Source organism: Emiliania huxleyi, assembly GCF_000372725.1.
Source record: "Emiliania huxleyi CCMP1516 unplaced genomic scaffold EMIHUscaffold_22, whole genome shotgun sequence".
Classification (NCBI taxonomy): Eukaryota; Haptophyta; order Isochrysidales; family Noelaerhabdaceae; genus Emiliania; species Emiliania huxleyi.
In genome coordinates, this window is record NW_005200417.1 from 251,282 (window position 1) to 278,297 (window position 27,016).

A 27,016-nucleotide genomic window follows, 5' to 3' on the forward strand; every position below is an offset into this window, starting at 1 on the left:
CAAATGTGATGGGGCGCGTACACATCATGCCAGGAGTATGCGGGAAAGACCATGAAATCGTGGCAGTCGAGTACTATGGGGCGGACGACCCAGAAGGAGAGCGGGAATACCGACCAAAAGGAGTCAGCCGGAAGTTGGACCGAGACGCCGAGGAGGCGTTCACGAAGACCGTGCAGGAAGCCTACGACGGCGCGATGCAACCGCGCCAAGGCGAGACACCGGCAGAGAGGCTGAAGGCGATGACACAGGCGCTCACGGACCACGCCAAGGCCGTGATAAAAGAGGCGCAGGACAAGTTGCGTCTAGAGAAGGAAGGGGATAAGGGCGGACAGACCGGCGAGGCGGACGAGGAGGGGGAGGACCAAGGGGGGGACGGGCAGCGGGAAACCCAACGACGGGGACGACCCCCCATGTCGCAGAGGGAGAGACTGCGATGGAAGATAGCAAAGTGGAGACGGATCACGCACGCGGTCCGAAAATGGAGCGGAACGCTGAAAACGGCATACACAAGGAAGTGGGGGGGGAAGGGATTCTGGACACAGGAATGCCTCAGCAGCCTCTTACAGAAGATTGACACGCCGGACCTCTCCAACAGCGACAGACGGAAAGCGTTACTAGAGGAGTGTGAGACACAGATCGGGAAGGCGACCTCCGAGTTCCTCGACTGTGAGGTGGAGAGAGGGCAGAAATTGACGGAGAAGATGGAAGAAGTGGTCGTCGAACTGCACGGCAACGTACACATCGCGGTATTCGACATCGTACACACCGAGTCAGGAAGGAAGGCGAGGGGGGGGGAGCTTAGAGCAATGTACGTCGAGGGAGAAGAAGAGGTGACATGCCCGAGAACCAAGCAGAAGGTGAAGAAGCGAAAGGTTGTCCGAGGGGGGGCAATCCGAAAGGCGGCAGCGGAAAGGGGAAGGGAGATTAATAAGAGGCGAGAGGTTGACATGAAGGCGGTAGAAAAGCTGCTAGAGCTGACCCAACCCGAGACGGGGGGACAACCCACATCGAGCGAGGGGACGGAACGACTGAAGGAGGAGGTACTCACGTGGGCGGCGTGCGAGAAGGCCATAAGACGATTCAAAAAGGGCAAGGCGGTCGGCTCGGACCTACTCGACGGATACCTACTGCGCATAGCAACGGAGGACATTCAAAGAGACTACTGGCGCCTGCTGGTAGAGATTGTCGAGACAGAAGCGTATCCGCGGGAATGGAATGACTGGATTGCGATGCTAGCGATGAAGCCGGGGGAGGACCCGAAGGAGCTCGAACGAAGGCGCGACCTCTGGGTCCAGCCACAGTCGTTAAAAGGTCTCATGCGTATGCTCCTACCCGAATACGATAGAGCGTGCGCGAGAGTAGTCCCCGGCTCGCAATGCGGCTTCACAGCCGGGAAGAACGCGCCAGCGCAGACACTCACCGCGCGCCTGCACGCAGAAGAGTGCATGATAGAGAGAAAGATGTGCGTGAGGGGATACATCGATCTCGGGACCTACTTTATGGTGTAAAATTCTTTTTTGCTGTTGAACGAGTAGGTGGTCGGCGCCCGCCAACTCCCAACGGCCATGGACAAAATAATTCACGAGGGAGTCTCCCAGGAAGGTTTGGCGCCGCACACACTAGCACAGAGACGGCCGCCCATGACCAGGAAGAAGAAAAAAAAACTGTTCAGTTTTCAAAGGCAAAAACGCCGGCGTACGCCCTCCCCTCACACTGACACTTCTCCCCTATTCCCAACTTTAGGTTGCGCACGTCTCCCAGCGAGCTAGGATCTCCGCGTTTTCTCCCCTAGTCATCCGCCCGCGCCGCGCGCCTCTATGGGCGTCTAGTGCAGCCACTGACAGAAGTATTCCCGAGGAGTGGTCGACGTCTCGCCTGAAGTCGGGTGGGCTCGCGCACTGCTTAGCCCTAGGGGAGGGGTGTGTGTGAGGTGGTGGAATGGTAAGGTTTCAGGCCACAGGGGTGGGGGATTTGGGGGATGAGTCAGGAGCCAGCAGCCTTCCTACTGGACCTGAGTTCTCAGCTCTTCCGCCCGACGGGGTGGTCCCTTGGATTCGGGCCCCGCTCCCTTTTCCTGCGCCTGGTCTGTCCCTGTCATGAGTGTGTTGCGAGATGCAGAGCGGTTAGCTGGAGCACAGAGCTGGAGCACTGTCTGGTTAGGCTGGCGAGCTGTTAGGCTGGGGCACAGAGCTGGTTGGGCTGGAGCACAGAGCTGGATAGGCTGCTGGTTAGGCTGGGGCACAGGGCTGGTTAGGCTGGAGCTGTTGGAGCACAAAGCTGGTTGGGCTGGAGCGCGGGCGGTGCGGCGGCCGGCGAGGGCAGCGCGGTAGGCGAGAGGCGGCCGCGGGGCGTCGAGTGGCGCGATAGGAGGGTAGGCTGGCCGTGGGGGGGCACCGCGTAACCTCGTCAAATAAGTGATAAATATTGGTTTATGAGGGGCCAGTTTGTACGCATTGGCAAATCGAGCCTGGGGCGTGGCCTAGTTGGTGCAGCGTTCGGGTCGGGGACGTTTTGGTCGTTGGTTCGAGCCCAGCTGGTGCAGTTCGTAGTCGCGCAGCGACGCGGGCGTGCGGGTGCGCGGCAGCCTCGGCAACCGAGGCGACAGTGGCGAGCAGGGGCGAGCAGGGGCGAGCAGGGGTCAAAGCAGTGCGGCGCGCCGGATTTTTTTGATGGGCTCGGTCCGTGGGCGTGTCAGGAGGCGGCCGGCTGGGAGAAACTTGCGAAAAACTCCCAGGCCGGCCCAGGTGGTGGGTGTGTCACGGAGGCGGCCATTGGCACGCGCTCCTTGTAACCGGGGTCAAGTTTTTTTTTCCAGGAAGAAGAAGTCTCTCTCTCTCTGACCAGGCTCGCTCTTTACGCAGCCGTCCGCCTGCGCACCCTCCGGACGCCGAGGCTGACCAGCGCCTCGTCGCACCTCTCCGCCTGCCTCTCCACCCCCTCCTCCGCCGTCTCTCGCGCCAGCGCCTGCAGCGCCGCAACGCCGCCGACCCGGTGCCACTGCTCAGCGCACGCAGACGAGGAGGTTGCGAGGGCGAGGAGGGCGTTGATGCTGTCTCTGCGCCAGCCATTTTCCTCGGGCTGGTCGAGCCGCGAGAGCAGCAGCGAGAGGCAAGTGTCGTCGGCCGCGAGGTCGGGACAGGTGCTGGCCAGGTACACAAGGGACATGGCAGCAGCAAGCTTGCAGTCGTCCGAGGCACTTGCCTCCTGCGTGAGAGAGGAGAGGACCGCCACACCGCCAGCCTCGACGACGCCCTCGTGCGTGCCAGGTGCTGCCTCAATCATGTTGCGGAGGCCCGCTGCGGCATTCTCCTTCTGCCTCTCAGTCCCATCGCGAGCCAGCGCAATAAGCACCTCCACGCCGCCGGCCGCCGCGATCGCCACGCTGTTCTCGTCGTTGATAGCGAGGTTTGCTAGTGTTCCCGCAACATTTTCCTTATGCGCCTCATTCCCGTCGCCAGCCAGCGACACGAGGACCTCGATCCCGCCGGCCGCGGCGATCGCGGCGATCACCGCCTCGTTATCGTCGATGTCAGTGAGGTTGCACAGCGCCGCCGCCGCAAACTCCTTCTGCCCCTCTATCCCGTCGCGAGCCAACGACACGAGGACCTCAATCCCGCCGGCTGCAGTAATCGCCACGCTGTTGTCGTCGTTGTGAGCGAGGTTCCACAGCGCCGCCGCCGCACACTCCGTCTGACCCCCAGTCCCGTCGCGAGCCAGCGACACGAGGACCTCCACGCCGCCGGCTGCAGCGATCGCCACTCTGTTGTCGTCGTTGTCAGCGAGGTTCCACAGCGCCCCCGCCGCACGCTCCTTCTGCGCCTCATTCCCGTCACGCGCCAGCGCGACGAGGACCTCGACCCCGCCGGCCGCGGCTATCGCCACCTTGTTGTCCTCGTTGCCAGCGAGGTTCCACAGCGCCCCCACCGCATTCTCCTTCTGCCTCTCATTCCCATCGCGAACCAACGACACGAGGACCTCGATGCCGCCGGCCGCAGCAATCGCCGCCTTGTTGTCGTCGTCCATGGCAAGCTCCCGGAGCGTTTCCGCGACGTCCGCCTTCTCGTCCTCGTCTCCAACCCGTAAGAGAGCGACGAGCGCGTCCATCCGCCTGCCGCTGGCCTCCTCTCCCGACAGCCGCTTGAGCTCTCCGAGCGCAGCAGCGTGCAGCTCCGAGGAGGCATCGCCAGCGGTCTCCACCAGCCGCGCGAAGGCACCGCGCGGCGCGCAGATCAGGGACCACCGCTTGCACACGGCCGCGTGGCGCAGGCCCGTCTTCTCGAGCACGCACGGCGCAAGGTCCGGGTCCGCGAGGACGTCGGTCGCAACGGCGGGCGGAGGGCTGTGGTACGCGAGGAGCGCCTCGGCCCTCGTGTTTGCAGCGGCGCTGTCGCGCATCGCGCCGGCGGCGATCGCGATCAGGGCATCGGGCGGAAGAGCGGCGAGCCGCAGCTCGTAGCGGGCGGAGGCGAGCATTTCGCGGCTAAACCCGAAAAAGATAAAAACTTTCCGTTATGGCTCGCGCACCCCCGGGGCTAGGGCTCTCTAGCCCGTAACCCGACACCGAGCGTCCGGCCAACTGGGTGCGCTTCTCAGCTCCCCGGTCCTGGGCGTGAGGTTAATGACCGCACTCCAAGTGCTCCAAGTTTCTCTTGCGGCGTTCGCAGAGGCGGACGCCCAAGGGTGGGCGACGGCTAGCGCACCACACCCCTCTCCTTAAATTCCCGCTCTTGAGGAGTGCAAGTGGCGCCAAACCCGAGAAACCCAAAGGTGCGGCTCGTCCAAGCTCCAACCGCCTCTCCCCCGCCGCGTATCTCGGTTCTCGCCGTCGACGCGTTAGGTCTCGACATAGAGTATATCGAATGGATATCGTTTTCGTAACCTCGCCAACGTGTCTGTTACTCGCCCGACACCGCCGGCTTCAGTCCCAGCAAGGATGGGAGCGGGAAGCGGTCGCTCCGCGCCCACGGCGGCTGTCTGCCGTTCACGCGGAGCACGTCCATCGCGAGCTCGTAGAAGACGAAGCCGAGGCTGTTGGACATGGCCACCTTGACGCAGTTGAGGCCGACGCCCTGGGTGAGCGCGCGCGCCCCCTCCGTCCTCGCGATGGCAACGACGGCGGAGAGCGGCCCAAGCCCGACAAACTCGCCCGCCATCTGACGGCGGCGCACCACCTGCGAAGGATGGAGGGCAGCGGCGTGTGGGAGGCGGCGGGTGGGCGGCGGCGGGTGGGCGGCGGCGGCATCTCTCTGATCGGACAATCAGCAAACAGCTCGGCGACATCTCGGCGACCTCTCGGCTACGTCTCCGGCGCCTCGATCGGGAAGCAGCTCGTCGCTGCGAAGCATCCCGACGCGGCGCCGATGGCGGCGACGAGCGGCACGGGCACCGAGGTCGCGTCGAGGTCTGGGCGGCCGTTTCTGGCTGGGTCCTGCAGCGTCGCCGCCTGGGGGAGAGGGCAGGGGAGGGGAGGGGAGGGGAGGGGAGGGGAGGGGAGGGGCGTCGGGTTCGCTCTGCCGCTTGGCTCTGGGGAGAGGCAGGCGAGGGGCGGGCAGAGAGCGAGGGGCGGGCAGAGAGCGAGGGGCGGGGAGAGGTGAGGGTCGCTTGTCGCTGGGAGAGAGGGTGCGTGGCGCCTTGGTGCGGAGGCGGTCGTACGCGGCGAGCTTGAGCGCGTTGAAGGGGAGGACCCCGGCGAGAGTGGTGAGTAGGCCTGGGGGGGCGGGAGGAGCAGGCGCGCTGCCGCACGCAAGAGGGGCGTGTGTGTGTGTGTGTGTGTGTGTGTGTGTGTGTGTGTGTGTGTGTGTGTGCGTGTGTGCGCGTGCGTGCGTGCGTGCGGCGGGAGGGAGGTGCGCCGGGGAGGGGGCGCCTGCGTAGAGCGCGAGAGGCCCCTCCTCCCGCACCACGCTCGCGAGGCAGCCGAGCACGCCGAGCCTCACGTCGCACGCCACGGCGATGCGCGTGCGCGCAACCTGCGCCCGCGAGCAGCACCGCTCACGGGCGGCGGGAGGGCGGCGGGAGAGGCGGGCGGGAGAGGCAGAGAGGCGCGGCAGAGGCAACGGGAGGGAAGGGCGGGAGGGCGGTAGCGTTGGGAGCGGTGGGGTTGGGAGCGAGGGCGTGCGAGCCTCCAGCGGGTAGCAGGCGATGCTGGCCGTGCAGCCAGCCAGCGCGCCGGCCGCCAGCACCGTCCACTCCGGGGGCGGCGAAGACGAGGACCCCTCCTCAGAGGCCCGCTGCAGCAGCCGCTTGTACGTCGCGAAGGCAGGCATGGTGATGCCGACGCGGATGGCCGCCGCGAGGACATCGGCGCTGTTGCCGCGGTACCAGCCGCCCTCGAGCGAGGCGAAGGCCCGCCGGAGGGACCAGCCGCGCCCGGAGACCATCATGTTCACGCGCATGACCTCGAGTGGCGCGAGCGTGGTGACGCCGACCGCGCCGCTCGCAGCGCTCGCGAGGACGTGCCTCACCGAGTTGGGCACGTCGGCTAGGCGAGGTGGCGAGGGCAGGCTAGGGCCGCGCCGCCGCTCGCCGGTCAAGCTCGCGGCGGCCAACGGCGGGAGCAGCAGAGCCAACGTCAGCAGCGTCATCGCAAAGAAATGCGCTGCGTTTCTTTTTCGTGTGCTGTGAGAGAGGCTTGTATCCTGAGAATTCTTTTTCTTTCGGTTTTTCTTTCGGCGCGGTTAGAAATTTAGGTTCCTCTGCTGATTTAGTACATATTTAGCACGTATTTAGTGTGTTTTATCTCCAGCAGGAGAGCTCGATAAACTCGAGGGGCCAGGATATGCTGCGAGGAGGGCAAAGTTGCCCCGAGAGGCGAGGGCAAGGGATCGGCAGGCAGGGGGGTTTTCGCAGAACGAGGCAGAGGAGAGCGAAGCGCCAGAGGAAGAAGCGCCCCGAGAGAGAACGACGAGAGTGGGACGCCCCCGAGGTGGCATAAAGGTTGCAGCGAAAATCGGCGAGGGACTGCGAAGAAAAATAGGAAGAGGCAGACCCCCAAGGGGGGGCGCCGGAAAGCCCCCCCCCCCCCTTTTTTTAAAATCCCTGTGGGGGGGGGGGGGGCCGTCCTCCCATCCCCCCGGGGGGTGGTAGGTTTTTTTTTTTTTTTTCCCCCCCCCCCCCTCTCTCCCTCTCTCTCTCTCCCTCTCTCTCTCTCCCCCCCTTTTTTTTTTTTTTTTTCCCCCCCCCCCCTCTCTCTCTCTCTCTCTCTCCCCCCCCCCCCCTCTCTCTCTCTCTCTATCATCTCTAAGCCAGCGGCACGAGGGCTTCAGCCACACAGCTACCAAAAGGACAAAACAATGGTATTGCTAAAAATTCTCTCCCAAAAGGGAACGCGACCCACACAAAGCACCAAAGTTAGGCATACCCCCCGGCGTAGACCGTAGTGTCCCCTGCTATGTGTCGCCGTTTGTCGGGGCACGCTATCCTGTGCAGTCAGGGCAAGTGGGGGCGGGGCGGAGTCCCCACTCCCCAGGCCTTTGAGCTTTGTTTCCTGGGACCTCTCCGCCCAGAGAGGAGAGAGTCCGGGGGTGCGTCGAATCTTCCATCACCCTGCTCCCTGGGAACGTCCGGGTGTTGGAAGTAAAGATATATTACCTTTCTTAGCACACCAAGTAGACCGGACCTCACAATCATGATTCATGTGTCACATCACACCAGTGACTAGAGGATGTGCTCTCACAGAGAGTCACACTATACACCGCACATCGACGTGTGCTTCCCTGAGTTACAATCATCGGACTCTTTCGACCGTCCGGTTGGGTGCGCGCGTGGAGTTGTGAGCGGGTGGTTCGCTGTGCCCCAGCGGGTACATGGCATGGCTTCGCAGCAACGGCTGGTCTCTAACCCATAAGAAACGTGGCAGCGGCCGGCAAACATTGGCCTTTGCAGAGCGACGGCCTAGCGCCAAGAATCGCTTGCCAGCACCAACAAATTCTACGCGTTGTCACCAAACGCTGGCGTGTAGGCACTGTTTGCCTTGAAGGGCTCGGCGTAGTACCAGCTCTTCTCTGCGGCGGCAACGACTGAGGCACTGTCGCGGGTGGCGGCCTCGTCCGACGAGGACAGCTTGGCGCGGCGCCCGATCTCGTTGTCACCCATGGTTGCTTGGAAGCCCGCCGTCGGCACGACCTTCCCGTAGTACCTAACAAACAGTGCTTTCCGAGTGTGCAAACCTTCCTCGGGGCTGAGAGGCCCTCGCAAGCGCCACACGCACCAGCCTTGCTTGGCCGCGGTCTGCTTCTCCGAAAGCGCCTGCCGGAACACCATCGCCGGCGGCGCGGCACGCGTGGCGTGTGCGACTGGCGCGGCCAGCGAGTAGGTCTCGTGCGAGCCGATGAGGAGGGCCAACATTATGGAAGACCTCAAAACAGCTCCCACCTTCGCGGAATTTTTTTCTATATACATATACAACCTTCGATGATACAACCTTCGATGTTAAGAAAACAAACGCAAGGCAGACATGGCATATCGCTCTGAGCTAGGCTTCGATTGTTATGAAACAAAAGCAGGAAGGCGGACACATGGCATGTCGCTCTCGGGACCACACACACAGACATCCCGCACACCCGCCACCCCCGCGCGCGCCCCACCCCGGCCGGTAGAAAGGGGAGTGACAGTTTGGGATTGAAAGTCGAGAACCTCGCACTCCATGTCGCATGTGCGAGAACGCAGAGTCCAGAGAGAAATGAAAGCCGTCCGGCTCACAAGTCCGGCTCACGCGCGCCCCGTGCTTTCGGCGCAACTTGAGGGGAAGCCGCTGATCGAGCCCAGCGTGCCCGCGGCCGCCTCCCGCGCAGCACCGCCGCTGGGGACGACACGCTGCGGAATCGGATCGAGCCCATGGAGGAGGAGGGCGCAGTCGGCGAATTGGAGGAGGAGGAGGAGGGCGCAGTGGCGCAGTCGACGAATGGGAGGAGGAGGGCGCAGTCGACGTTGGCGTGTCTGACTCAGAGGAGGAGTTGGAGGTGCTCCGGCAACCTAACCTGATTCAGAAGCTCGCCGACGTTGTCACTCAACGTGCGTCATGCGTGATCGAGCTTGAGGGAGGAGCTCAGCTAACGATTCGGCCGGCCACCCAGCGCCGCCGCCCACCGCCACCCACAAAGCGCCTGCTCTACTATCCCATACCTGGCTGGCTGACGCTCGCCCCCCCCGCTCCACTTCCCCTGACCATGCCCGTGATAGCACCATCACTGCCGCCGTCCTGGTTTTGAACGTGGCAGCTAGACTCCTCGAGCTAGACTCTTGGGACTCGGTAGTTGCGACCCCCCTGAGTGAGGAGCAGGAGAGAGAGCTTTTTGGTGTTGGTGTACGCAATAACGGGACAGGGTGGTTGTTCTCTCTATCTCCTCTTCTAGCGCTCTTAGCATGAGCTGCGCCCTGTGTCCGACCCCTTTTGCGCAGCAACCACCTTAAACTTGTAGGCCCTCCGAATTCGGGTCGCGGTCGGAGCGTAGGCCGTAACGCGGTAGCTCGAGTGGGCCCCGAGTTTGAAAAGGGCGACGGACGCTTGCGTCCTAGCCTCCAACAACGCCTCCCCGGGGCGCAGCGGCGCAGAGGGGCCCCCGGAGGGATGCACAACCGCTCCACGCCACGCCGCTTGCGGCGGTCCTCTTCCCAGCTCCGCTGAGCCCGCGCTTAGAGCCGATTTGAGTTGCTCTCAGATGCTCTCGGAGGCGTGTTTTAATTCTTTCCCCGAGGACGAGGGGGAGGAGGAGGGGTACGGGGGGGGGAGCGGCATGGGAGGGGGAGAGGAAGAGCAAAGGGCGAGAGAGGGCAAGGGACCGGGCGCTGGCAATCTCTGGCATACCAGGGGGGGGCAGGGTGGTGGGCGGCGACCGCCGCATACCGTCCTACGGCGGGGACTATCGCTACGCCAGGGAAGATAAGGACGTTGACGTGCAGCTGCTTGCTGTTCGAGTCGTTCGGCGGGTTCGGGAGGAGGGTCCGTGAGATCCTCCGGAAGGCGGCGGACGTGTTACTCTGAACAAGCTGACGCGGGCCCAGTACCTCGATGAGGTGACTTGGACCACTAAGAATTGGCTGGGGCTGCAGAAGCAGCGTATCTCGGTCGTTCTTCACACGGCAATCGCAGAGCAGATTGTGAATGAGCTCGCCTGTGGCGGGGGCGGGCGGGTGCACGGAGCTAAGTGCCTCGCCGCCCTCTCAGGAGTCGCTTAGGCGGCTCCCGTGGTGTACCTGTGTAGTGCCAGTGCGCGCCAGTCCCGCGTCGTCGGAAAAATTCTTTCGCGCGCCAATACCAATGCTGCCACCTTTGCACTCATCGCGCCAGACGTCGCGCCACGGCGACGTTGTGTTGTGCTCGACGGGCGACGACCCGGATATCGAGGCGACGGGCGACCCGAACAAGCGTTTTGAGGCCAAGCGCGCGGCGCTTGAGAGGCTGGTCTCGAGTGACGCTGGCAGCCCTGCTTCCGATGAAGGTAATCGGTCCGGCAACGATGACGGCGTCTCTGCGAATGATGCCGATCAAGATTTACGGGTCGCAGAGCAACGCCAGGCTCCGGCGGGAGATGATCTGGAGAGCGGCTTGGCGGAGCTGAAGGCGGTGGGTGGGGCTGTGGGCGGCAATCTTGTCCTGCTCGCTGAGATCTGCGTCGGCGGGCTGCGAAGCCCGGCCGGTCTTCTCTCAGTTGCTCTCTTCGCCTTGCTGTACGCGTCTGGCGAGTTCGGGAGCCCGGCGCCCTTTGTCACCCAGGCGCCGAGCGAGGGAAACTACTACCGCCTGATGGATCCGGCTGAGCTCCTCCGCGCAGAGTCCAACTTTTGCTTCTCCTGCGCAGATAGCGGAGCGGCAGAGCCGTCGGTGGTGGACGAGGCCAACGCTGCGTGGGAGCGGCTGCGAGGCGGCGCTGTCTCATTGGCGCCGCGCCTTCGCCTCTCCCCTCCGCTGGCGAAGAGACTCTCCATGAGAGGGCGCGGCATGCGGCAGGATATAGCTGTGTGTGATACGATATATTACGGGACCGCACCGTGAAAAATCGCGAGTCCTGATAATGTATGTCTACGATACTGCTGGTTGTACATGACACAAGCAAACGAGGCACACTATAATCTCATTCTCACAAGTGTTCTCACCACAAGCGCTCGTTCACGACACACGTTTCAGAACTCTCAGAACTTCTTCTCCAACTCTCCAAACATGCCGCGTCTTGGTCTACGACCGATCGAGTTGTGTCGCCACGTCCGGTGCGCCGGGAAGTGAAGAATTGATGTGGAGTTTACATGGCGCACTCGTCAGTCGCCCATGAAGCCGAGCACGAACCCGGCGGCGAATCCGGCAGAGCTGCTGACGCCGTGCCCGCCCAGGGCCGATGCGACCCTCCTCAGAGCAAAGGCGTAGTCGTCTCGGTCGATGCGGCCGTCTGCGAGGGGTGGAGCGGCGGGGGCAGGGTGTACGGAGGCGGCGGGAGGGCGAGGCCGGGGCGGGCAGGGGCGGGCGGAAAGGGAGAGGCGCGCAGCAGCAGAGGGCGGGCGCGCGCCCTTGTTGTGGTCGAGGAGAGAGACGAGGTCTTTCTCGACCTTGGAGTGGTCAATCGCGACGTACCCCGCGCGGCTCAGCAGCGTCGCGCACACAAAGGCTGCGCCGAGGCCGAGCGCCGCCGCCTCCTCCGCCGCGCGGCACGCGCGGCCGCAGGAAAACCCGAGCACGCCGCTCGCGCCGCCGCTGACAACCTCGGGCGCCAGCGGGCCTCCCGCGCCTCCCGCGCCGCCGTCCGCCGCCTCGAGCTTCGACGCGCCACTCTCGCCGCCGCCGCCCGCCACCACATCGGGCGCATGCAGTTCGACGGGCGCCATGTCAACCGGCGACGCACCCCCTCGCCCGCTCCTCCCACTCGCCGAGGCCCACTCCGCGAGCGAGCGCTGCTGCTCCTGCGCCGCCGCGCGCGCCTCCCGCCTGGCTCGTGCGTACGCCCTGTTGCCCGCCGCCGGCGCGTGGTCGGCCCGCGGATGAGGGGCTGGCTGCGCCGCCGGCGTCTCGATCCGCCCGAGGCTTCTCAGCTTCTCGACCTGCCGCGGCGGCCGCGAACCCTCCTGCTGCACCGGCGGCGCGCACCTGGCGGCAGAAGACGGCGACGACCTTTGCACCACCGAGAGTAGGACCCACCCGAACATATTACCGCTCCGGTCGAGCAAAGAGAAAGCGTGCCGCCGGTACAGAAAGCAAACAAAAAAGAAATCGGTGCACCACACCTTGGGCCTCTGTTTTCTTTCTTTCTTTTTCGTGTGTTCTGCAGAAATCGATGTTGTGCGAGACTTTCGTCTCGGTTTGCCCCACACGCCGATGCAGATCGGTGCGGCGCTGCGCTCGGGATCCCCCTGTTACGTAAAGAGCTTGATCAGCTCGTCCGAGACGGCGGAGGGGGTGAGCACGCCGAGGTCGGTGAAGAGCATCGTGATGTACGACGGCGGGGTGTAGTCGCGCGACGGCGTCTCTGCGCGCAGCGTGGGCGGCGGCGGCCCTCTGCCGGCAAAGGCTGCGTGCTCCCGGCGCGCCTAGAGGGGAGGGAGGGAGGGGCTCAGCAGGGCCGCCCCACCGCCTCCCTCTCGCCGTGCCCGAGGCGCGCGCCTCTGCGGCGGGCAGGTCGAGCTGCGAGAGCGGGAACTTGCGCGCGAACTTTGTGCTCTCTGCGGCGATGTAAAACGGCTTCTTGCAGGCGGCGGCGACGATGGCGATCTGGAAGGTGCCCGTCTTGGAGAGGACGCCTCCCGACTCGACCACCGCCTGAGGGAGGGGGCGAGGGAAAACACGTCGGCGACCCTGTCCGCACAGCCAGCCGCGACAGCGGCGCCGCCCGCCTCGGCGCCGCTCAGGCAGAGCGAGGTCCTCGCCATGGCATGCGCGACCGCCGCGTCCTCGATCATCGTCACCGGCACGCCCGCGCGCGCTAGCTCATGCGCCGTCGCGTGCCCGCCGCCGCCGCTGTGCGACTCGGCGACGAGCACCGAAAAGTGGCAGCCGCGTGCCGCCGCAGCGAGCAGCACCCCGAGCACCATGCGCGAGTAGCCGTGGGTGAGCACCATCGCGCCGTCGGTGACGAACGGCGCGCCCAGCTGCGCGATCCGGTCGCGCGCCGCCTGCGCCTTCTGCGCAAACATCTCGCCGCGCTCGATGAGGAGCGCCTTGCACGAGCCAAAGTCGGGCACGTCGAGCGCGGTGCGGGTGACGAAGCGGACGAAGAGCTCGCAGAGCGACTCAATCGAGATGGGCGCGTCGTCGCACTGCTTGAGTGCCTCGCCCGCCTGCATGAGGTCGTTGCGCAGCCCCATGAGCGTCGTCGCCGTCGAGCGGCGGATCCCTTCGGTGAGCGCCTTGATGGCGGCCGCGCAGACCGATGTGGCCTCCTCCTTCAGGAAGCCAGAGTAGGAGGCGATGATGACCGTCGTGGCCGCCATGTCGTCCCTACGCGGCTTCGCGCTACCGCGCAGCTGCTCGCGACGTAGAGTTACTCGAGAGAAGGCCGCTAGGCGTCAGCAAATAAAAAAGATTGTATCCACACAATACCTACACGAAAAAAACCTGATGTACTGCCGGCCGCGTCCCCGTTCCCATCCCGCCCTCTCCTTCTCTCCAGCAGCCTACCCCCGTCCGGCAAGCATGGGTCTCCCTGGCGTCGGCTTCATCGGGCTCGGCAACATGGGTCTGCCGATGGCGCGCAACCTGCTCAAGGCTGGCCGCCGCCTCGTCGTGCACGACCTCAACCCTGCCGTGGCCGCTCCGCTCACCGCCGCCGGCGCGACCTTTGCATCGTCGCCGGCCGAGGTGGCGTCCGCCGTGACCGGCGAGGGCGGCGCCGTCTTCACGATGCTGCATTCCGGCGCTGCGGTGCGGGAGGTCTACACGGGCGCCGACGGCCTGCTCTCTGCCTGCAAGCCTCAGACGCTCCTCGTCGACTGCTCGACGGTGGAGCCGGCGACTGCGCGCGAGATGTCGTCAGCGGCGGCGGCGCACGGGTGCGACTTTCTCGACGCGCCGGTCTCGGGCGGCGCGCCCGGCGCCGCTAGCGCCAGCCTCACCTTCATGGTCGGGTCCGACTCGGACGCCGCGTTTGCCGCCGCGACGCCCTTCTTCACGCAGATGGGCAAGCCGCCCGTGCGGTGCGGGAGCGTGGGCGCCGGCCTCGCGGTCAAGCTGGCGAACAACCTCGCCCTCTCCCTCCAGATGCTCGCCACCGCAGAGGCCTTCTCGCTCGGCAAGGCGCAAGGCGTCGACCCGCACGTGCTGGCCCAGGCGAGATGCGCCGAGATGCGCCGAGATGGAGACGCGCCGAGATTCGCCGAGACGCGCCGAGATCAGCTGCGCGGGAGTCAAGTGCGATGCCTCACCTCGCCCCGTCGCGTCCCTCCCGCCCCGCCGCACCGCGCCTCGCACTGGGCTCGTGCTCGCCTCCCTCGCCTCTTGCGCCGCACGGCCGCGCCGCAGCCCTCGCACCGCCGCCGCCGCACGCGACAGGTGATGAACGTCTCGACCGCCCGCTGCTGGTCCTCCGACACGTACAACCCGGTGCCGGGCAGCGCGGGCGCGCCGGCGGCGAGGCTGGCGTCTGCTCACAGCTGCCGCGCTGAAAACAGGTGCCGGGCATCCTTGAGGGCGTGCCGGCGGCGAGGGAGTACGAGGGCGGCTTCGCAACGTCGCTCATGCTCAAGGACCTCCGCCTCGCCCTCGACGCCGCCGCCGCCGTTGGCGCGCCCACGCCCTCCGCCGAGCACGCCCGCCGCCTCTACCGACTGTCGGCGGAGCGCGGTTTCGCGTCGCGCGACTTTGGCTCGATCTACGCCTTCCTCGAGGCGGCGCGCGGCGAGCCCGACTCCATCTCGGTGGCGCTGGCCGAGGCGTGGGCCGAGGAGGCGGCCACCGCCGCAGGCGAGTCCTTCGACTCTGGCGCCGCATCTTGCCGACGAGCCCGCGCGCCAGCGCTCTCGCATCTCACCCGGAGCTGCCGCGAACAGGCGCGTTTGGCGAGGAGGTGGTAACGGCCGTGGCCGAGACGACGGCTCCCGCCACCGCGACGACGGTCAAGATAGGCCAGGACGGCAAGGTTGTCGCACCCTCGGCGTGACGCGAGGCGTCTTTACGTTTTCTGGCGAGATTTCTGTCGCGATCGTCACACCCCGCACACGACGGCGCCCGCTGCGATTGCGCTCGCACACGTCGCACACTCGGCTTGTGTGTTGCCCTTCTGTGTCACTCACTTGAACCACAACAAACTCGTCTTAAGGTCCGCCAGTCCGGCACCGGGGCACCGCTCCTACAAAATCCGCGCCTGCGGGGGCCGAGGACCGCGACCCCCTCACACCTCCTCACCCCTGAGCCCTGTCAGTGTCACCTCCTCTCAGAGACCCTCTGTGCGACGGGCATCATTCACTTGCTGGGCGGGCTCGGCCCGCAGAGGCGGCATTGTGATCAACCCCCCCCAGTGCCGCCGTCAACGCTGCATTCCTGGGTCGTGCCACGTGCGGAGATGCATCCGGTTTGGGTACCGTCGAACTGCAGGATTCGAACTCGAGACCCAACGCAGTTTTGCGACGAGCGCAGCAGCAAGCGCACCATCGCCAGCGTCCCGATGCGCATCATCTGGTCCGAGTCGGGCGTGATCGCCGTCCCGAACTCGTAGCACGCGTAGTACTCGCCCTTCTTGCGCGCGAAGGTCACCTCCATTCGGAGGAGGGCCTCGAAGTCGCCCTCGGTCATCACGCCCGCCCCGTCTAGTCCCCGCAGCAGCACATCCGCGGCGATGGACAGGTCGCCCATCGTCAGCGGCGGCAGCTCGTGCCTGCCGGCGAGCGGCACGGCTCAGTGGCATCTCGCCCCATCACGCGCCAACGCCGCGCCGTCCTACTCGCCTCTCCCTCTCTCTCTCAGCGGGAGACGCGCGCCAGTGGCTGTCCGAATCGGCCGCGTCCGCCGCATCGTTCACCGCCATCCCCGGCCGGCACCCAGTCTGCCGCGCGAAGCACAAGTAGGCGTTCATGATGAAGGCCACGTTCACCTCGAACGGCTCTAGCAGCTGCGTGTCTTGCATCTGGTACTCTCCCACCTGGAAGAGGTGCTGCCTCGTGCACGGCTTCGTCGTCGCCTCGCGCAGCTCGGCCATCGTCCGCCGGCTCGCCTCGGCGCTCGCCCTCTCGCTCGCCGCCCGCTGCGCCGCCTCGCTCTGCCCGTGCGACGCGCTCTCCCGCGCCGCCTCGCGGCCCGCCGCCCGGCCGGCGGCTCCTGCCGCGTCCTTCATCCCGCCGCCGCCGCCGTCGAACAGCGACATCACCTGGTTGGTCACCAGCCGCCAGTACTGCCTCGCGTCGCTCGGCATCGCCGGCCAGATCTCGCGCCACACGTGGTTCTTCATGTGCTGCAGCGCGACGTAGACCGTGCTCTCGCCGCGACCCGTGCGCACCGTCGGCTCCTCCTCCCGCGCGTCGCCCCGCTCGGTCGCGTGCCACCGGCTCGCCCTCAATGCTCTGACTCGCGTCGTCGCCAGCCACTTGCCGAAGCGGATCGTCCACCGCATCGTCGGGTGCAGACCGAGGGCCGTCCGCTGCATCGGCACGCTCTTCCCTGCCGCGGCCTGCGTTGCAAGGAACTCGCGCAGCTGCAGGCGCACGCGCCGAAGCTGCACCGACAGCGCCGGCCCGTGGGGCGCTAGCATCGGCTGCTCGTCGCCACGCGTAGCCTCGTCCTGCCGCTCGTCGTCCTCCGCCTCGAGGACGTCCGCCAGCGCGCTGCGCCGCACACCCCGGCACGCGGGAGGCGGCGCCGGCCGCACCTCGGCCGCCTCGGCGGCACCCGCGGCACGGGCGCCCTCGCCGTCCGCGCGGTCCATCGCCGCATCCCCGTCCACGTCTGCGGCGGCGCCTCCTGCGCCCGTGCCGGCCTGCTCTGGGACGGCTCGCCACCGCTCGTCGTCCAGCATGTGCCACCACCGCCGATCCGGGTAGCCGTCGTACTCGACCTGGTGCGCGATCCGTCCGTCCCCGTCCTCCTCCCGGCCCATGACGGTCGCGGGGTACCACCGCTCGGTGTCGCAGAAGATCTCGAGGCGCGATCCGGTGGGCAGGACAGTGTGGCCGTTGAGCGCCGCCCTGCCATCCTCGCGCTGTCGCTTCCGCCGCTTCGCCTTCGTCTCCTTGCAGCGCAGCAGGGTGTAGTTCGGGCCCGCCTCCGCCACGCTGTCCAGCAGCTGGGCGGCGCTCACCATCTCGACCGCGTCGTCCTCCGGCGGAAGCTCCGCGTTGCCCGCGGCCGCCTCCCGAGCGCGCTCGTCGCGCATCCGCTCGTGGTGGGCCTGCCGACGCGCCACGCCGGCGCCCGTGTGCCTCGCCGCCGCGTCCGGCGACGGCATCGACGCTGTCTGCCCGAGCGTGACTCCCAGCTCCACGATTTGCGGTCGACCAAATTTGGCTGCCCCCATCAAAGTTGACTCCCTTCCTTAGATACATACATACCTGGAAAAAGCCCGGGATGTTGCCGGTTTCCTCGATTTTGCCTCACTCAGATTTTGCCCCAGACCAGCTCTCAGACTCAGGGAAACTCGCGAGTTTCCAGAATGGAGCACCAAAACCCTCTGTTTTCCCTGGAAATTTCCGGAAACGCAAAGTGCTGGGGCCCCTCTTTTCCTTTTTGTTTGCCGGAAAACCGAAAAGTATACAGGCCAACATATTGTGCATGATACACCGTCGCACCCTCGCCACAGGCCACACAAATCACAATCATAAACGCGTCAACGAGGACGAGAAAAAAGTGCTCGGGAAAAGATGTCATCGGAGTTCATGAGTTCGAATCAAAGTGTTATTGCAATATGTTCGCCGTTACGGCGCTTCCGTTTCCTGCCCACTCATGTTCCTGCCTGTCGGCTTGATCTGGCTGCTCTGCGGCACGTCGTCGTCCACGGCGACAGGTCGACCATCCTCCCACTACGTCGAGGTCGCGTGCAGCGGCGCAGACGAGCAGCTCTTCTGCTAAGCCGAAACAGCGATGGTCGGCTGACAGTCGACTTGGAGTAGCCTAGCGCGCCGTCGCTACCTCATAGCTCCTGGGAGAGAGAGACAGTCTACTGCAGCAAGCGGCGGTAATAAAAAGGAGCGCGAAGTGGAGCAACCGAACACGTTTGCACACCGCACCACCGTGCGTACCGTTAGCCCCAGGCGAGATCAAGCGGGACCCACAACAGTCGGCGGCCGCGTTTATATGATAAGTGCCGCGTGGGAGAGAGCGAGAGAAGAGGGGGAGAGAGAGAGAGAGAGGCGCGCGCACACACACACACACAGAGTCACACAGATACACTTACACACACACCGCTGTCCACCCCCGCACCCCCCCCCTGGGACCCCCCCCCCCCTGGGCCCTGCGAGCGTGTGTCCTCTCGGTGTCGGTCCACGCTCCACCCACTATGGAGGTCCACGCCTGCGTTTACCAGGTAAATGAGAGAAAGAGAATTGCGGCATCGGTGTCCACTATCAGAATTTCTATTGTCTATTCGACCACCGGGCACAGCGGGCACTCCCCAGCCTCGCGGCCAACCCCCCACATGCTACCCGACCTAAACCCTCCTCGCTCTCATCTGACCCACCGCCCTCACACCCTAAGGCGCTGAAGGCACTCGAAGCCCCACGTGCACGCACCGTTTCGTAGCTGCCGAGCCGTAGCTCAGTCGCCCGCCCAGGGTCCCACGCTACTCGTGGCGAACGCGCCTACTCGCAGTGCCTCGCAGCGTGAGCCCACGCGGCCGGCGGCGCGCTCGGCCCCTCGCGACGCAGCGGCGCCTGCGGCAAACGCGCCCGGCAGCGAGGGGGGCAGGGCATGCGACGCCGTGTCGGAGACGGTCGTCGGGAGGGTGTTCGCCTTGAGGGTGCGGGAGGCGTGTCAGCCGAGAGTCAGCCGAGAGTGAGGATGCGGGAGAGTGCTTGCGTGGAGTGTGAAGACGCGGAGGGAGAGAGGGGAAGGGGGGGGGGGAGAGTCGTGCGGTGTGTTCAGAACCTCGCGTGGCTACGAAAGGGCGACTGGTGCAATGCGAGGAACCGAGGGCGGGCAGCCGCGGCCCGTGCCTTCTTCTCTTGGGCGCTGGGAGGGGCATTGCGTGACGCAGCGTCTCAGCAGCATCTCAGTGCGTGTCTGCCGCTTGTGCGAGGTTGTGGAGGTGGTTGGCGGTCTCGGCAAAGGCGGAGGCCGCCTGCGGAGCGGGGCGGTGGGAGCGGGCTGGCGAGCGTGCTGGGCGTGCTGGGCTGCGGCAGAGGCTGGGAGGAGGGGAGGCGAGGCGGCAGCTGCTGCGGCGGTAGAGAAGGAGCCGGGCAAAGAGGGGCGGTCTTGTCGCACCGCAGCCGCGAGCAGCCCGGGCGAGGTGACCTCAGCGGCCGCCACCGGCAAGAAGCTCTCCGAGGCCGCGGGTGCGGAGTTGGTCGCAGGACCGAGCACCCCGGCCACGAGGGAGGCGGCAGGCAGCGCGCCGCCGCCGCTCGCCGATATCAGGCTCGCGGCCTCGCCCTCAGCGCCGGTGCTCACGGCCGACACGACGGTGGGGGCGGAGTAGACGGACAGCTCCGCGCGCAGGCTGTTGAGCTCGTTCTCCACCAGGCTCTTGGCGCGATCCTGCCGGGCCTGCTTGTTTCCTCGGTCCGCCGCGGCGACGCCGTATGAGTCGAGCAGCTTGTCGAGCTGGAAGTTTGTGAGGCCCGTCTTGCGCGGGCCCATGATGGAGCCTTTCCCTGACCCGAGAAGACGTTCCAGGTCCGCCTCCCGCTCCCGCTTCCCCAACACCGTATGCCTCTCCGCCTCTTTCTTTGTCTCGGTCGCCGCTTCCTCCTGCACAAGCGCCGCCAGCGCGTTGTGCGTCCGCTGAAGTTGCGGCACCGCGTCTCGGCTGCAGCCGTCCTCCCAGCGCAGAGACGACGACGGTTCGCGCAGGATGGACGCTGAGATGATGGTTGTCGGTGTTGGACGCAACAAAAGAATTTCGCCTTCTTGCCTTGGGTTGGCTGTTTTCTTGTTTATTTTATTTCAACAAGGAAAAACGGGCGAAATCAGCGCCGCCCTGATCGTCCTGCCCAAATCCTGCTCAGAAAGAAAAGAAAGAAAAGGGACAAGCCAAGGGAGGGATGGGAGCCAAAACCTGCTCACCCTGTCCTAGGGCGGACAGCGTTTCTTCATCCACCGCGCATGCGAGCACGGCCGCCGTGCCTCCCGTTGAGCACTCGCCTGCCGCGACTGACGCGCGCGCCATCACAGCTGCTTCGCCGAGCCGCCTCCTCGCAAGACAAGGGCGACGACCCGCTCAAGCCTGACGGCGACGCGCGGCTCGACCGGCTTTGGCCCGGTCGGGCCGTGACAGAGGCGGAGGAGATCCTCGCGTCCGCGCCGCTCCCGCACGGCTTCGAGGCAGCGGCGCCGTCCAAAAAGGCGCGCGTCTTTGCGCGCTCGCTGCGGCAGCGGCAAGCGGCGCAGTCCGCGAACCGCGCGTTTCTGCCGCTCGAGATGTCGGCCATCATCGACCTGTTCGACGACTATGCCGGCCCCGCGAGGCAGCTTGACCGCGACGGCCTCCGCGCGCTGCTCGCGAGCGTGGGCGAGAGGCCGGACGATGCCACGCTCGAGGAGCTCTTCCACCAGGTGGCGACCTCGACAGACAGCACTGCCGGCATCCCGGCGCTCGCCCGCTCCGACCATCCGCGTGCCGCAGGCGGACGTCGACAGCAGCGGCGCCATCGACCTGGACGAGTTTCTGCACGCCTCGGACGCGCTGCTCGCCTCGAACCCGGTGCAGCAGCCTGCTTCGTTGGGCTCTCTGCCCACTCGGCCGCATGACACGTCCGGGACACGTCCGGGACACGCGGTGAGGCGCGCTGCATCCTGGTCGTGGGCGGGCCCGGGAGCGGCAAGGGCGTCCTCTGCCGCCGCCTCGTCGACGAGTGCGACGTCTCGCACGTCAGCTGCGGCGAGATGCAGCCGAGATGCGGCCGAGATGCAGCCAAGATCGACCCTCGCGGGCGCAGGAGGCCCCGAGATTGCGAACCTTGACTGACCCTTCTCTGGCCCATCCCCGGCCCTGCCCGCCCTCCCCTGCAGGCGACCTGCTCCGCTCCGAGGTGGAGGCAGACACGCCACTCGGACGCGAGGTGTACTCGCTGCGGGCGAGGTAGAAGAGGCCGCCCTCCTCCTTCTCCCACTTGAGCTCTGGCACGGGGAGCAGGTGTGGTGAGCGAGCCTTGTGTGAGGGGTCGACAGAAGACGAGAAGAGTGCGCGCCGGGCGCCGGCGGCGACGCGTGTTGCAGTTTTAAAGGAACCGAGTTTTTGTGCGCGGCCCTCGTGCGGGCTGCGCGGCGTATAATGAACGTGTGCTGGCGTCCGTCGTCATGACAACGGATCACTTGACGCTACCTCTGCCAGTGTGTGGAACTCGCCTTCTCACCAAAGGCGTCCACTCCGGGCGGGAGCAAGGACACAAACTGCGCGTTGAAGAGGTCGCCGACAGCCACGGCGCCGCCCGTCTGCGCGCACACGCGCGACGCGGCATGGCGTGCCGGAGGCCTCGAGGTCACGCATCAGGGATTCATACGGCGCCCCTGCCACAGAGCGGACTGTGCAGCGTTGCGCCAAGCGCCCGCACCGCCGTCCCGATGCGCTCCTCGCGCCACGCGGCGACGTGCTCTAGGTGCTTCACCAAAACATGTAATCGCCGGCACTAACACAGGTAGAACAAGAAGTCGACACTAGCGCATCAGTACAGGGTGGCGTAAAACTCAGGGCTACTCAGGTTGCCCAGATATTGCGGCTTTGCGAGCCACTGCGACCAACCCTCCTCCGGGCGGTAGAGCCGGAATGACACTGGCACACCGCGCAGCACCAGTCGTCCGCCTGTGAACATCCTCTCTACTGCCCCACAAAAGAAACGGCGGGCCGAATAGCGAGCCGACCGCCGAGGCATCAGAAACGGCTCGCGAGGCATACGCGCGGCTTCGCAAGCGGCTGGGCTCAACCATGAAGCCACTTCGGCGTACTGTCGAAAAGCGGCAGCTGGCGAGCCGTCGCCCTGCGCCGCGGGGGTATTAGAAATGGCGCAGCGAGCGAACTTGAATGGGACGCTCATGGCGAAACGGCCGCCTATATCAAAATCAAACAAGCATTACGCGGCCTTCACGCCACTTGCGAGGGCACGCGTCCCTTTTCACCTGGCCCGTCAAGCTGTCGGGTTCAGCTCCCGCACCTGCCTCTCAACGTCTTTGCGTAGTAGGCCCGCAAGTGCCTCCGGAGTCATCGCATCGGCCTCCTCCTCGCCGCCTAAATTCATGGGGTCAAAAGGCATTTGTCGCTGTTCCTCGCAAGCGTCACCACCGCTATGCTGTACCTGCCAGCGCAACCACACGGCGGGCAGGCTTGAGCTCTGGCGCCGGCGCCACGCTCAACCTATCCCACCGCTCATCACCGCCGCCCTCCTCGCCGCCGCCCTCCTCGCCGCCGCCCTCCTCGCCGCCGCCCTCCTCGCCGCCGCCCTCCTCGCCGCCGCCCTCCTCGCCGCCGCCCTCCTCGCCGCCGCCCTCCTCGCCGCCGCCCTCCTCGCCGCCGCCCTCCTCGCCGCCCTCCTCGCCGCCACCCTCCTCGCCGCCGCCCCCCTCGCCGCCGCCCTCCTCGCCGCCGCCCTCCTCGCCGCCCTCCTCGCCGCTCTCCTCACCACCCGCCTCGCTCTCCTCGCCGTCGCGCTTCCGCTTGCGAGCGCCTAATGTAAGCACAAACTCTGAAGAGTGAAGCATTCACTGCCCCGAGCGGTCTCTGGCGCCAGGCCTCGTGGTGCGACGAACGCATCGCTCGCCCGGCGCAGCTTCGTCTCCTGCTCGTTCACATAGCCGGACAGCGCCGTCGCATGCGCCTACCGGGAATTCAGCCGCGGCGTGGGTATGCAGTAGCCCACACCTCTTACGCAGCGGCACGCCATCGCCGTCTCGTACGCGCGCGCCGCGTTGGCCAGCGCAGTGCCAGACGTGCTGGCAGCCTCGATCGCCGCCTGAACCAAGGCGCTCGCGCCTAACGATCAGAGACTAGAAGAATCTGACGGATCTCACGGAAGAGCAAACAAGTTGGTGGCGGCGACACCGGACGCCCCTGGCACACCGATGCTGTCGAGCGTGGTGAGGAGGGAATCGCCCGATGCCGCCAGGACCTTGGCTTGCTGTGCTAATGCGGTGGACTTGAAGAGCGACGAACGTCGGATACGTGCCGAATATCCCTTTGCGCCCTTGGACAAGGGCGTCGCGGTGGCGAGCGTCGCCGTGACCGCCACGGTCTTCAGCTCGTCCACCGCCATCCGCAGCAGCTTCACCTTTGCCTAAGGACACACAGGAGAGTTCCAGGAAAGGGTTCCGCACCGCCCTGCAAGGGAGCGTCGCAACGCGCCTACGGAGGGGCCGAGATACGTGTGTGGCGCACTGCATAGGGGTCAAGGGAGCATGGTATGCCGTACCTCCGCGTTCGTCTCTTTTGCGGCGGCCGCCACCTGCGCCGCCGCGAGGGACGAAGCGATGACGGTCACCACCGTCATGCGGTTGACCTGCGCCGCGTCCTCCTCGGGCGACACGCCAACCGCGCTCAAATGGCCCGACATCATTTGTGTTGGCCACGCTCGCAGCCCGAGAGCGCAGTCTGCACGTAGCTCCATGCAGCGCGGAAAGAGAGGCATGGTCCGCGCGCGGCCGTCGACGGACGCGTGGCAGAGGACGCGGCTCAGGTAGTATGCCTACATCGCGTCATCTCGGGTCATCTCGGGTCGCCTCGCGTCGCCACGAGCAGCACGTCCGTGTCGCCTAATCTCGGGCCATCTCGGGTCATCTCAGGTCATCTCGAGTCGCCACGAGCAGCATGTCGGCGTCGCCTAATCTCAGGTAATCCCGGATCATCAGGGGTAATTTCGCCTCGACACGTTCGGGTCGGCTTCTCACCTGTGCGGCGGCCTTTCGGGGCTCGAACTTGCAAACGAGCGGCTGCAGGTGGGGGGAGAGCGTTGCGGCCGCGCGGCGGAAGCACGCGTTGGCCTTCTTCTTCGCGGCCTCGTTGACGCCCAGCCTCACCGCCTCCTGGACGGAGCGTTCGCCCGCCTCGCCCGTTCCTTTCGTGCGGCAGGGGTCGCGGACTTCGACGTTGAAGGCGTCGCAAACCTCGTCAAAGGCCAGAGCCCCGATGCACCGGTGAAGGCCAAGCGCCTGGTCCTTGAAGGAGCCCGACTCAATCGAATCGATGATGGCGTTGGTGTGATGCTCATAGTACATACCGAGGGGGGCCCCGAAGAGGCGTTGGACGACCAAGGTGAAGCGGCGCCGCGGTAGCTCTGCGCGGATGCGCCAGCGGGTAGCGGCGCAATCGAGCGCCTCGTCGGAGGCATCGCCCTCGCCCAGCGCGAAGGGGCAGGGTTCCGCCTTGTGGGCACCGACGATCGAGGCCCCATCTCTCAGCTGCTGCCACAGCGCGACAGCGTACTGAGCAAAGAGCAGCACCCGCGGCTCGAACGGGGCCATTTCCTTTCGCCTCGCCGCCATCCACTCGGCGTTGAGAACGAAACCGACGGCCGATAGTGACCTATCGACCTTCGTCGCGGCAGCCAGCACGGTGACGTAGTTGTCGCTGGAAATGGCAAAGATGGCGTTTGTCCCCTCCGACCACCGCTGAACGAACTCGACGACGCCAGTGCTAAGACGTGTGCCTCTAGCCAGGGTGGCCTCGGCAGCCACTAGTGCCTGCTCATCCGGCCGGAGCCCCTTGGCCAGATCGCTCAATGCTTTCGTTGACACCGGCCCGTCGGGCAGCAGGCCTGCGAGGCTCAGCGCCACCTCGCGGCCGGCGTCGGGAACATCTCCGGCGGCGAGCAGTCCTGCATTCGCGCCGTTCGATAGCACCGCAGCGCGGGCCATGGCATCGAGAGGAACCCCGTAGGGGTGCGCGTCCTCCTCGTCAAGCGCGCTGTAGCTCGCCATACACAGCTCTGCGCTCCTCGGTCACCTCGGCGGAGGCCTCGTTTGTCGTGGTTTTCTTTGTTATTCGAAGATGCCACCGTGCGGCGGCCTAGATGCGCTCTGCACCCAGAACTCTGCACCGGCGCATCTCCACCCACACACTGTGTGTGTGTGGCACGCCCCCACGAGGCGAGAACGAAACTGCCAGTTTGAATTTCTTTTTTATCTCGCTGCCGAGTTTCACGTGCCCATCTCGACGCGTTGTCAACTCCGAAGTTTCGCATCTTGTCCGTCCGTCCCCTCGCTCGGGCGACTGCTCATCGCCGAGCTGCTTCGCGCATATGGAAGGCACCCGGTGCGGACGCCGTCGGTCACCCTCCCGGCAGCGGAGAGGCACGACGAGCTGATTGACGCGGCGCTATACAAGCTCGTCGGCGGGGCACGGGTCGGCGCCGCCGGCAAGCGCTGGGAGCGGGCGCGCAGGCAGGCGCGCCTGCCCGTCAAGATGGGCGGTATGGGCCTCACCAGCGCCGTGGACATTCGTGAGCCGGCGTGGATTGGCACGTGGGCCCTCGTCGCCGGGCCGATGCTCTCTCCCGACACCGTCGCCTCGCTCACGTCCAACGTCACCGTCGCCGCGGACGTCTCTCTCTCGGCGGAGGGCGTCGACTCTGAAATGCGCCTCTTCACGCGTGTAGCAAGCTGTGAACAGGTGTCGCTCTTCCCGATGAAGTCGATCTGGGTCGACCCGGACAAGGTGCGCGCCGCGCCGCGGGTGTACAAGTAGAGCGTCAAAACCTCCATTACGCATTAGCATTGCCGCTCTTTGGGGGCCGTGACACTGTGTGCTGACTTTCTCGCCATGGTTCCTCGCCTATCTCACTATCTAGCCATTCGTTGAGTTCTGACAGACGACGCGCAGGCCGCGCAGACCGCAGATATATAGGCTCGGAGCTCAGAGGACACGGACCTGTTGCACGCCAACCCGCGCAACCGTGAACCACCGCCCAGCCAGTCCGGACAAGGCGCAAAAACAGGCATTAGCGCCTCTCGCGTGGGCACTGACGGCACTGGCGCCGGTGTACAGACTATATAGACTACACACACGTCAAAAATATTCGGAGATAGCCGCGCAGCGGCTATGTAGGTTATCCAACAACGCGAGGAGAGGAACCGACACAGAATAACCCCCACCGTAAGGTGTGGAAACGTGACGCGATGGCCGGATCATTACGTCCGTCCGTGCGCGGAACTCGTGTGTCGGACCCTCGCGCCCCCAGGCGCCCGAGTCCCGTTCTCGTCTGCTACTCGTGGTTTGAGATGGCTGACCCAAAGTACACCTTTGGGATCCCGGGAGCCGCCACAGACGCGGCGCGCCGCAACGCACTGGGCCAGACGGCAGGGGGCATGATCCGAGTGCCCGCACAGCAGTGGCTCGCTAAGGCCCTCCGGCCGGAGCTGCTAACGCGGCAGGGAGAAGCGTACGAAATATCATACCACGCGATTGAGTTCATCCTCAATCCGGCGATTACCAGATTCGGCGAGGGCATCGACAGTTTGGCGTGGTATATGAAGTTCACCCGCCTCAGCTCGCTGCTTAAAGATCTGTGTGAGACAGGCGGCTTGAGCTTCACGACAACCGGACTGAGTATGGAGGCTGCACGCTCGGCGGTGGAGAAGGCAGCGAAAGATCTGACTGTGCAGATGCGAACGCTGACGGCGGCCCAGATCCACCAGTACGACAGTCCCACCACCGGCTCGTTTGTGGACTCTCTCGGAAGATTTTCCCCGGCCACTGCGCTTACCACCTGTACTACCACCACGTGCGCGGCCGTACCGGCTGCATGCGGGCGAACTGCAAGCTGCAGCACGAGCGCCCAGATGACCTCGATGCGGCCCTCACAAGGCTGGAGGGCCCAGGGCGTGCCTGAACGCCGTGAGACAACGTGAGCGTGCCCAACCGCCACGCCGTACGACGACGTGTGGGCGTACCTAACCGCCACTCGTGTGAGACGACGTGTGAGCGTACCTAACCGCCACCCGTGAGACGACGTGTGAGCGTACCTAATCGCCACT

General features: G+C 65.6%; 8 protein-coding genes across 8 annotated transcripts; 3 read left to right on the forward strand and 5 right to left on the reverse strand.

The window, feature by feature from the left end:
- Positions 1-2,857: 2,857 nt before the first annotated feature.
- EMIHUDRAFT_353566 (hypothetical protein) lies at positions 2,858-3,282 on the reverse strand (the record flags this gene model as incomplete). Its single annotated transcript, XM_005780086.1, has 1 exon — positions 2,858-3,282. A coding segment is annotated over one exon (425 nt), but the record flags the coding sequence as incomplete, so codon positions are not given.
- Positions 3,283-4,855: 1,573 nt separating this feature from the next.
- On the reverse strand, positions 4,856-6,581 carry EMIHUDRAFT_450067 (hypothetical protein; the record flags this gene model as incomplete). The annotated part of the gene is made up of 5 exons (XM_005780087.1): positions 4,856-5,171; positions 5,312-5,443; positions 5,631-5,707; positions 5,864-5,966; positions 6,180-6,581. The coding sequence occupies 5 exons, from the start codon at positions 6,579-6,581 to the stop codon at positions 4,896-4,898; spliced, it is 990 nt and encodes a 329-aa protein (XP_005780144.1). The 3' UTR covers positions 4,856-4,895.
- Positions 6,582-7,084: 503 nt separating this feature from the next.
- On the reverse strand, positions 7,085-8,363 carry EMIHUDRAFT_434865 (hypothetical protein). Its single transcript, XM_005780088.1, has 3 exons — positions 8,207-8,363; positions 7,576-8,134; positions 7,085-7,100 (listed from the first exon to the last, which is right to left on the reverse strand). Exons 1-2 carry the CDS (start codon positions 8,341-8,343, stop codon positions 7,927-7,929), a joined length of 345 nt encoding a protein of 114 aa, XP_005780145.1. The 5' UTR covers positions 8,344-8,363; the 3' UTR covers positions 7,085-7,100; positions 7,576-7,926.
- A 1,736-nt stretch (positions 8,364-10,099) lies between these two features.
- Positions 10,100-10,990, forward strand: EMIHUDRAFT_204650 (hypothetical protein; the record flags this gene model as incomplete). Its single annotated transcript, XM_005780089.1, has 1 exon — positions 10,100-10,990. One exon carries the CDS (start codon positions 10,100-10,102, stop codon positions 10,988-10,990), a length of 891 nt encoding a protein of 296 aa, XP_005780146.1.
- Positions 10,991-12,336: 1,346 nt separating this feature from the next.
- EMIHUDRAFT_204651 (hypothetical protein) lies at positions 12,337-13,410 on the reverse strand (the record flags this gene model as incomplete). Its single annotated transcript, XM_005780090.1, has 3 exons — positions 12,337-12,478; positions 12,552-12,739; positions 12,775-13,410. The coding sequence occupies 3 exons, from the start codon at positions 13,408-13,410 to the stop codon at positions 12,337-12,339; spliced, it is 966 nt and encodes a 321-aa protein (XP_005780147.1).
- A 148-nt stretch (positions 13,411-13,558) lies between these two features.
- EMIHUDRAFT_434867 (3-hydroxyisobutyrate dehydrogenase) lies at positions 13,559-17,830 on the forward strand. The gene is made up of 6 exons (XM_005780091.1): positions 13,559-14,245; positions 14,468-14,518; positions 14,587-14,896; positions 14,965-15,287; positions 15,318-15,355; positions 17,692-17,830. The coding sequence occupies exons 1-4, from the start codon at positions 13,613-13,615 to the stop codon at positions 15,072-15,074; spliced, it is 1,104 nt and encodes a 367-aa protein (XP_005780148.1). The 5' UTR covers positions 13,559-13,612; the 3' UTR covers positions 15,075-15,287; positions 15,318-15,355; positions 17,692-17,830.
- A 627-nt stretch (positions 17,831-18,457) lies between these two features.
- EMIHUDRAFT_450070 (hypothetical protein) lies at positions 18,458-19,696 on the reverse strand (the record flags this gene model as incomplete). Its single annotated transcript, XM_005780092.1, has 4 exons — positions 18,458-18,699; positions 18,772-18,850; positions 19,125-19,178; positions 19,322-19,696. The coding sequence occupies 4 exons, from the start codon at positions 19,694-19,696 to the stop codon at positions 18,656-18,658; spliced, it is 552 nt and encodes a 183-aa protein (XP_005780149.1). The 3' UTR covers positions 18,458-18,655.
- A 465-nt stretch (positions 19,697-20,161) lies between these two features.
- EMIHUDRAFT_100108 (hypothetical protein) lies at positions 20,162-21,200 on the forward strand (the record flags this gene model as incomplete). The annotated part of the gene is made up of 3 exons (XM_005780093.1): positions 20,162-20,611; positions 20,682-20,759; positions 21,192-21,200. 3 exons carry the CDS (start codon positions 20,162-20,164, stop codon positions 21,198-21,200), a joined length of 537 nt encoding a protein of 178 aa, XP_005780150.1.
- Between the last annotated feature and the right edge of the window lie 5,816 nt (positions 21,201-27,016).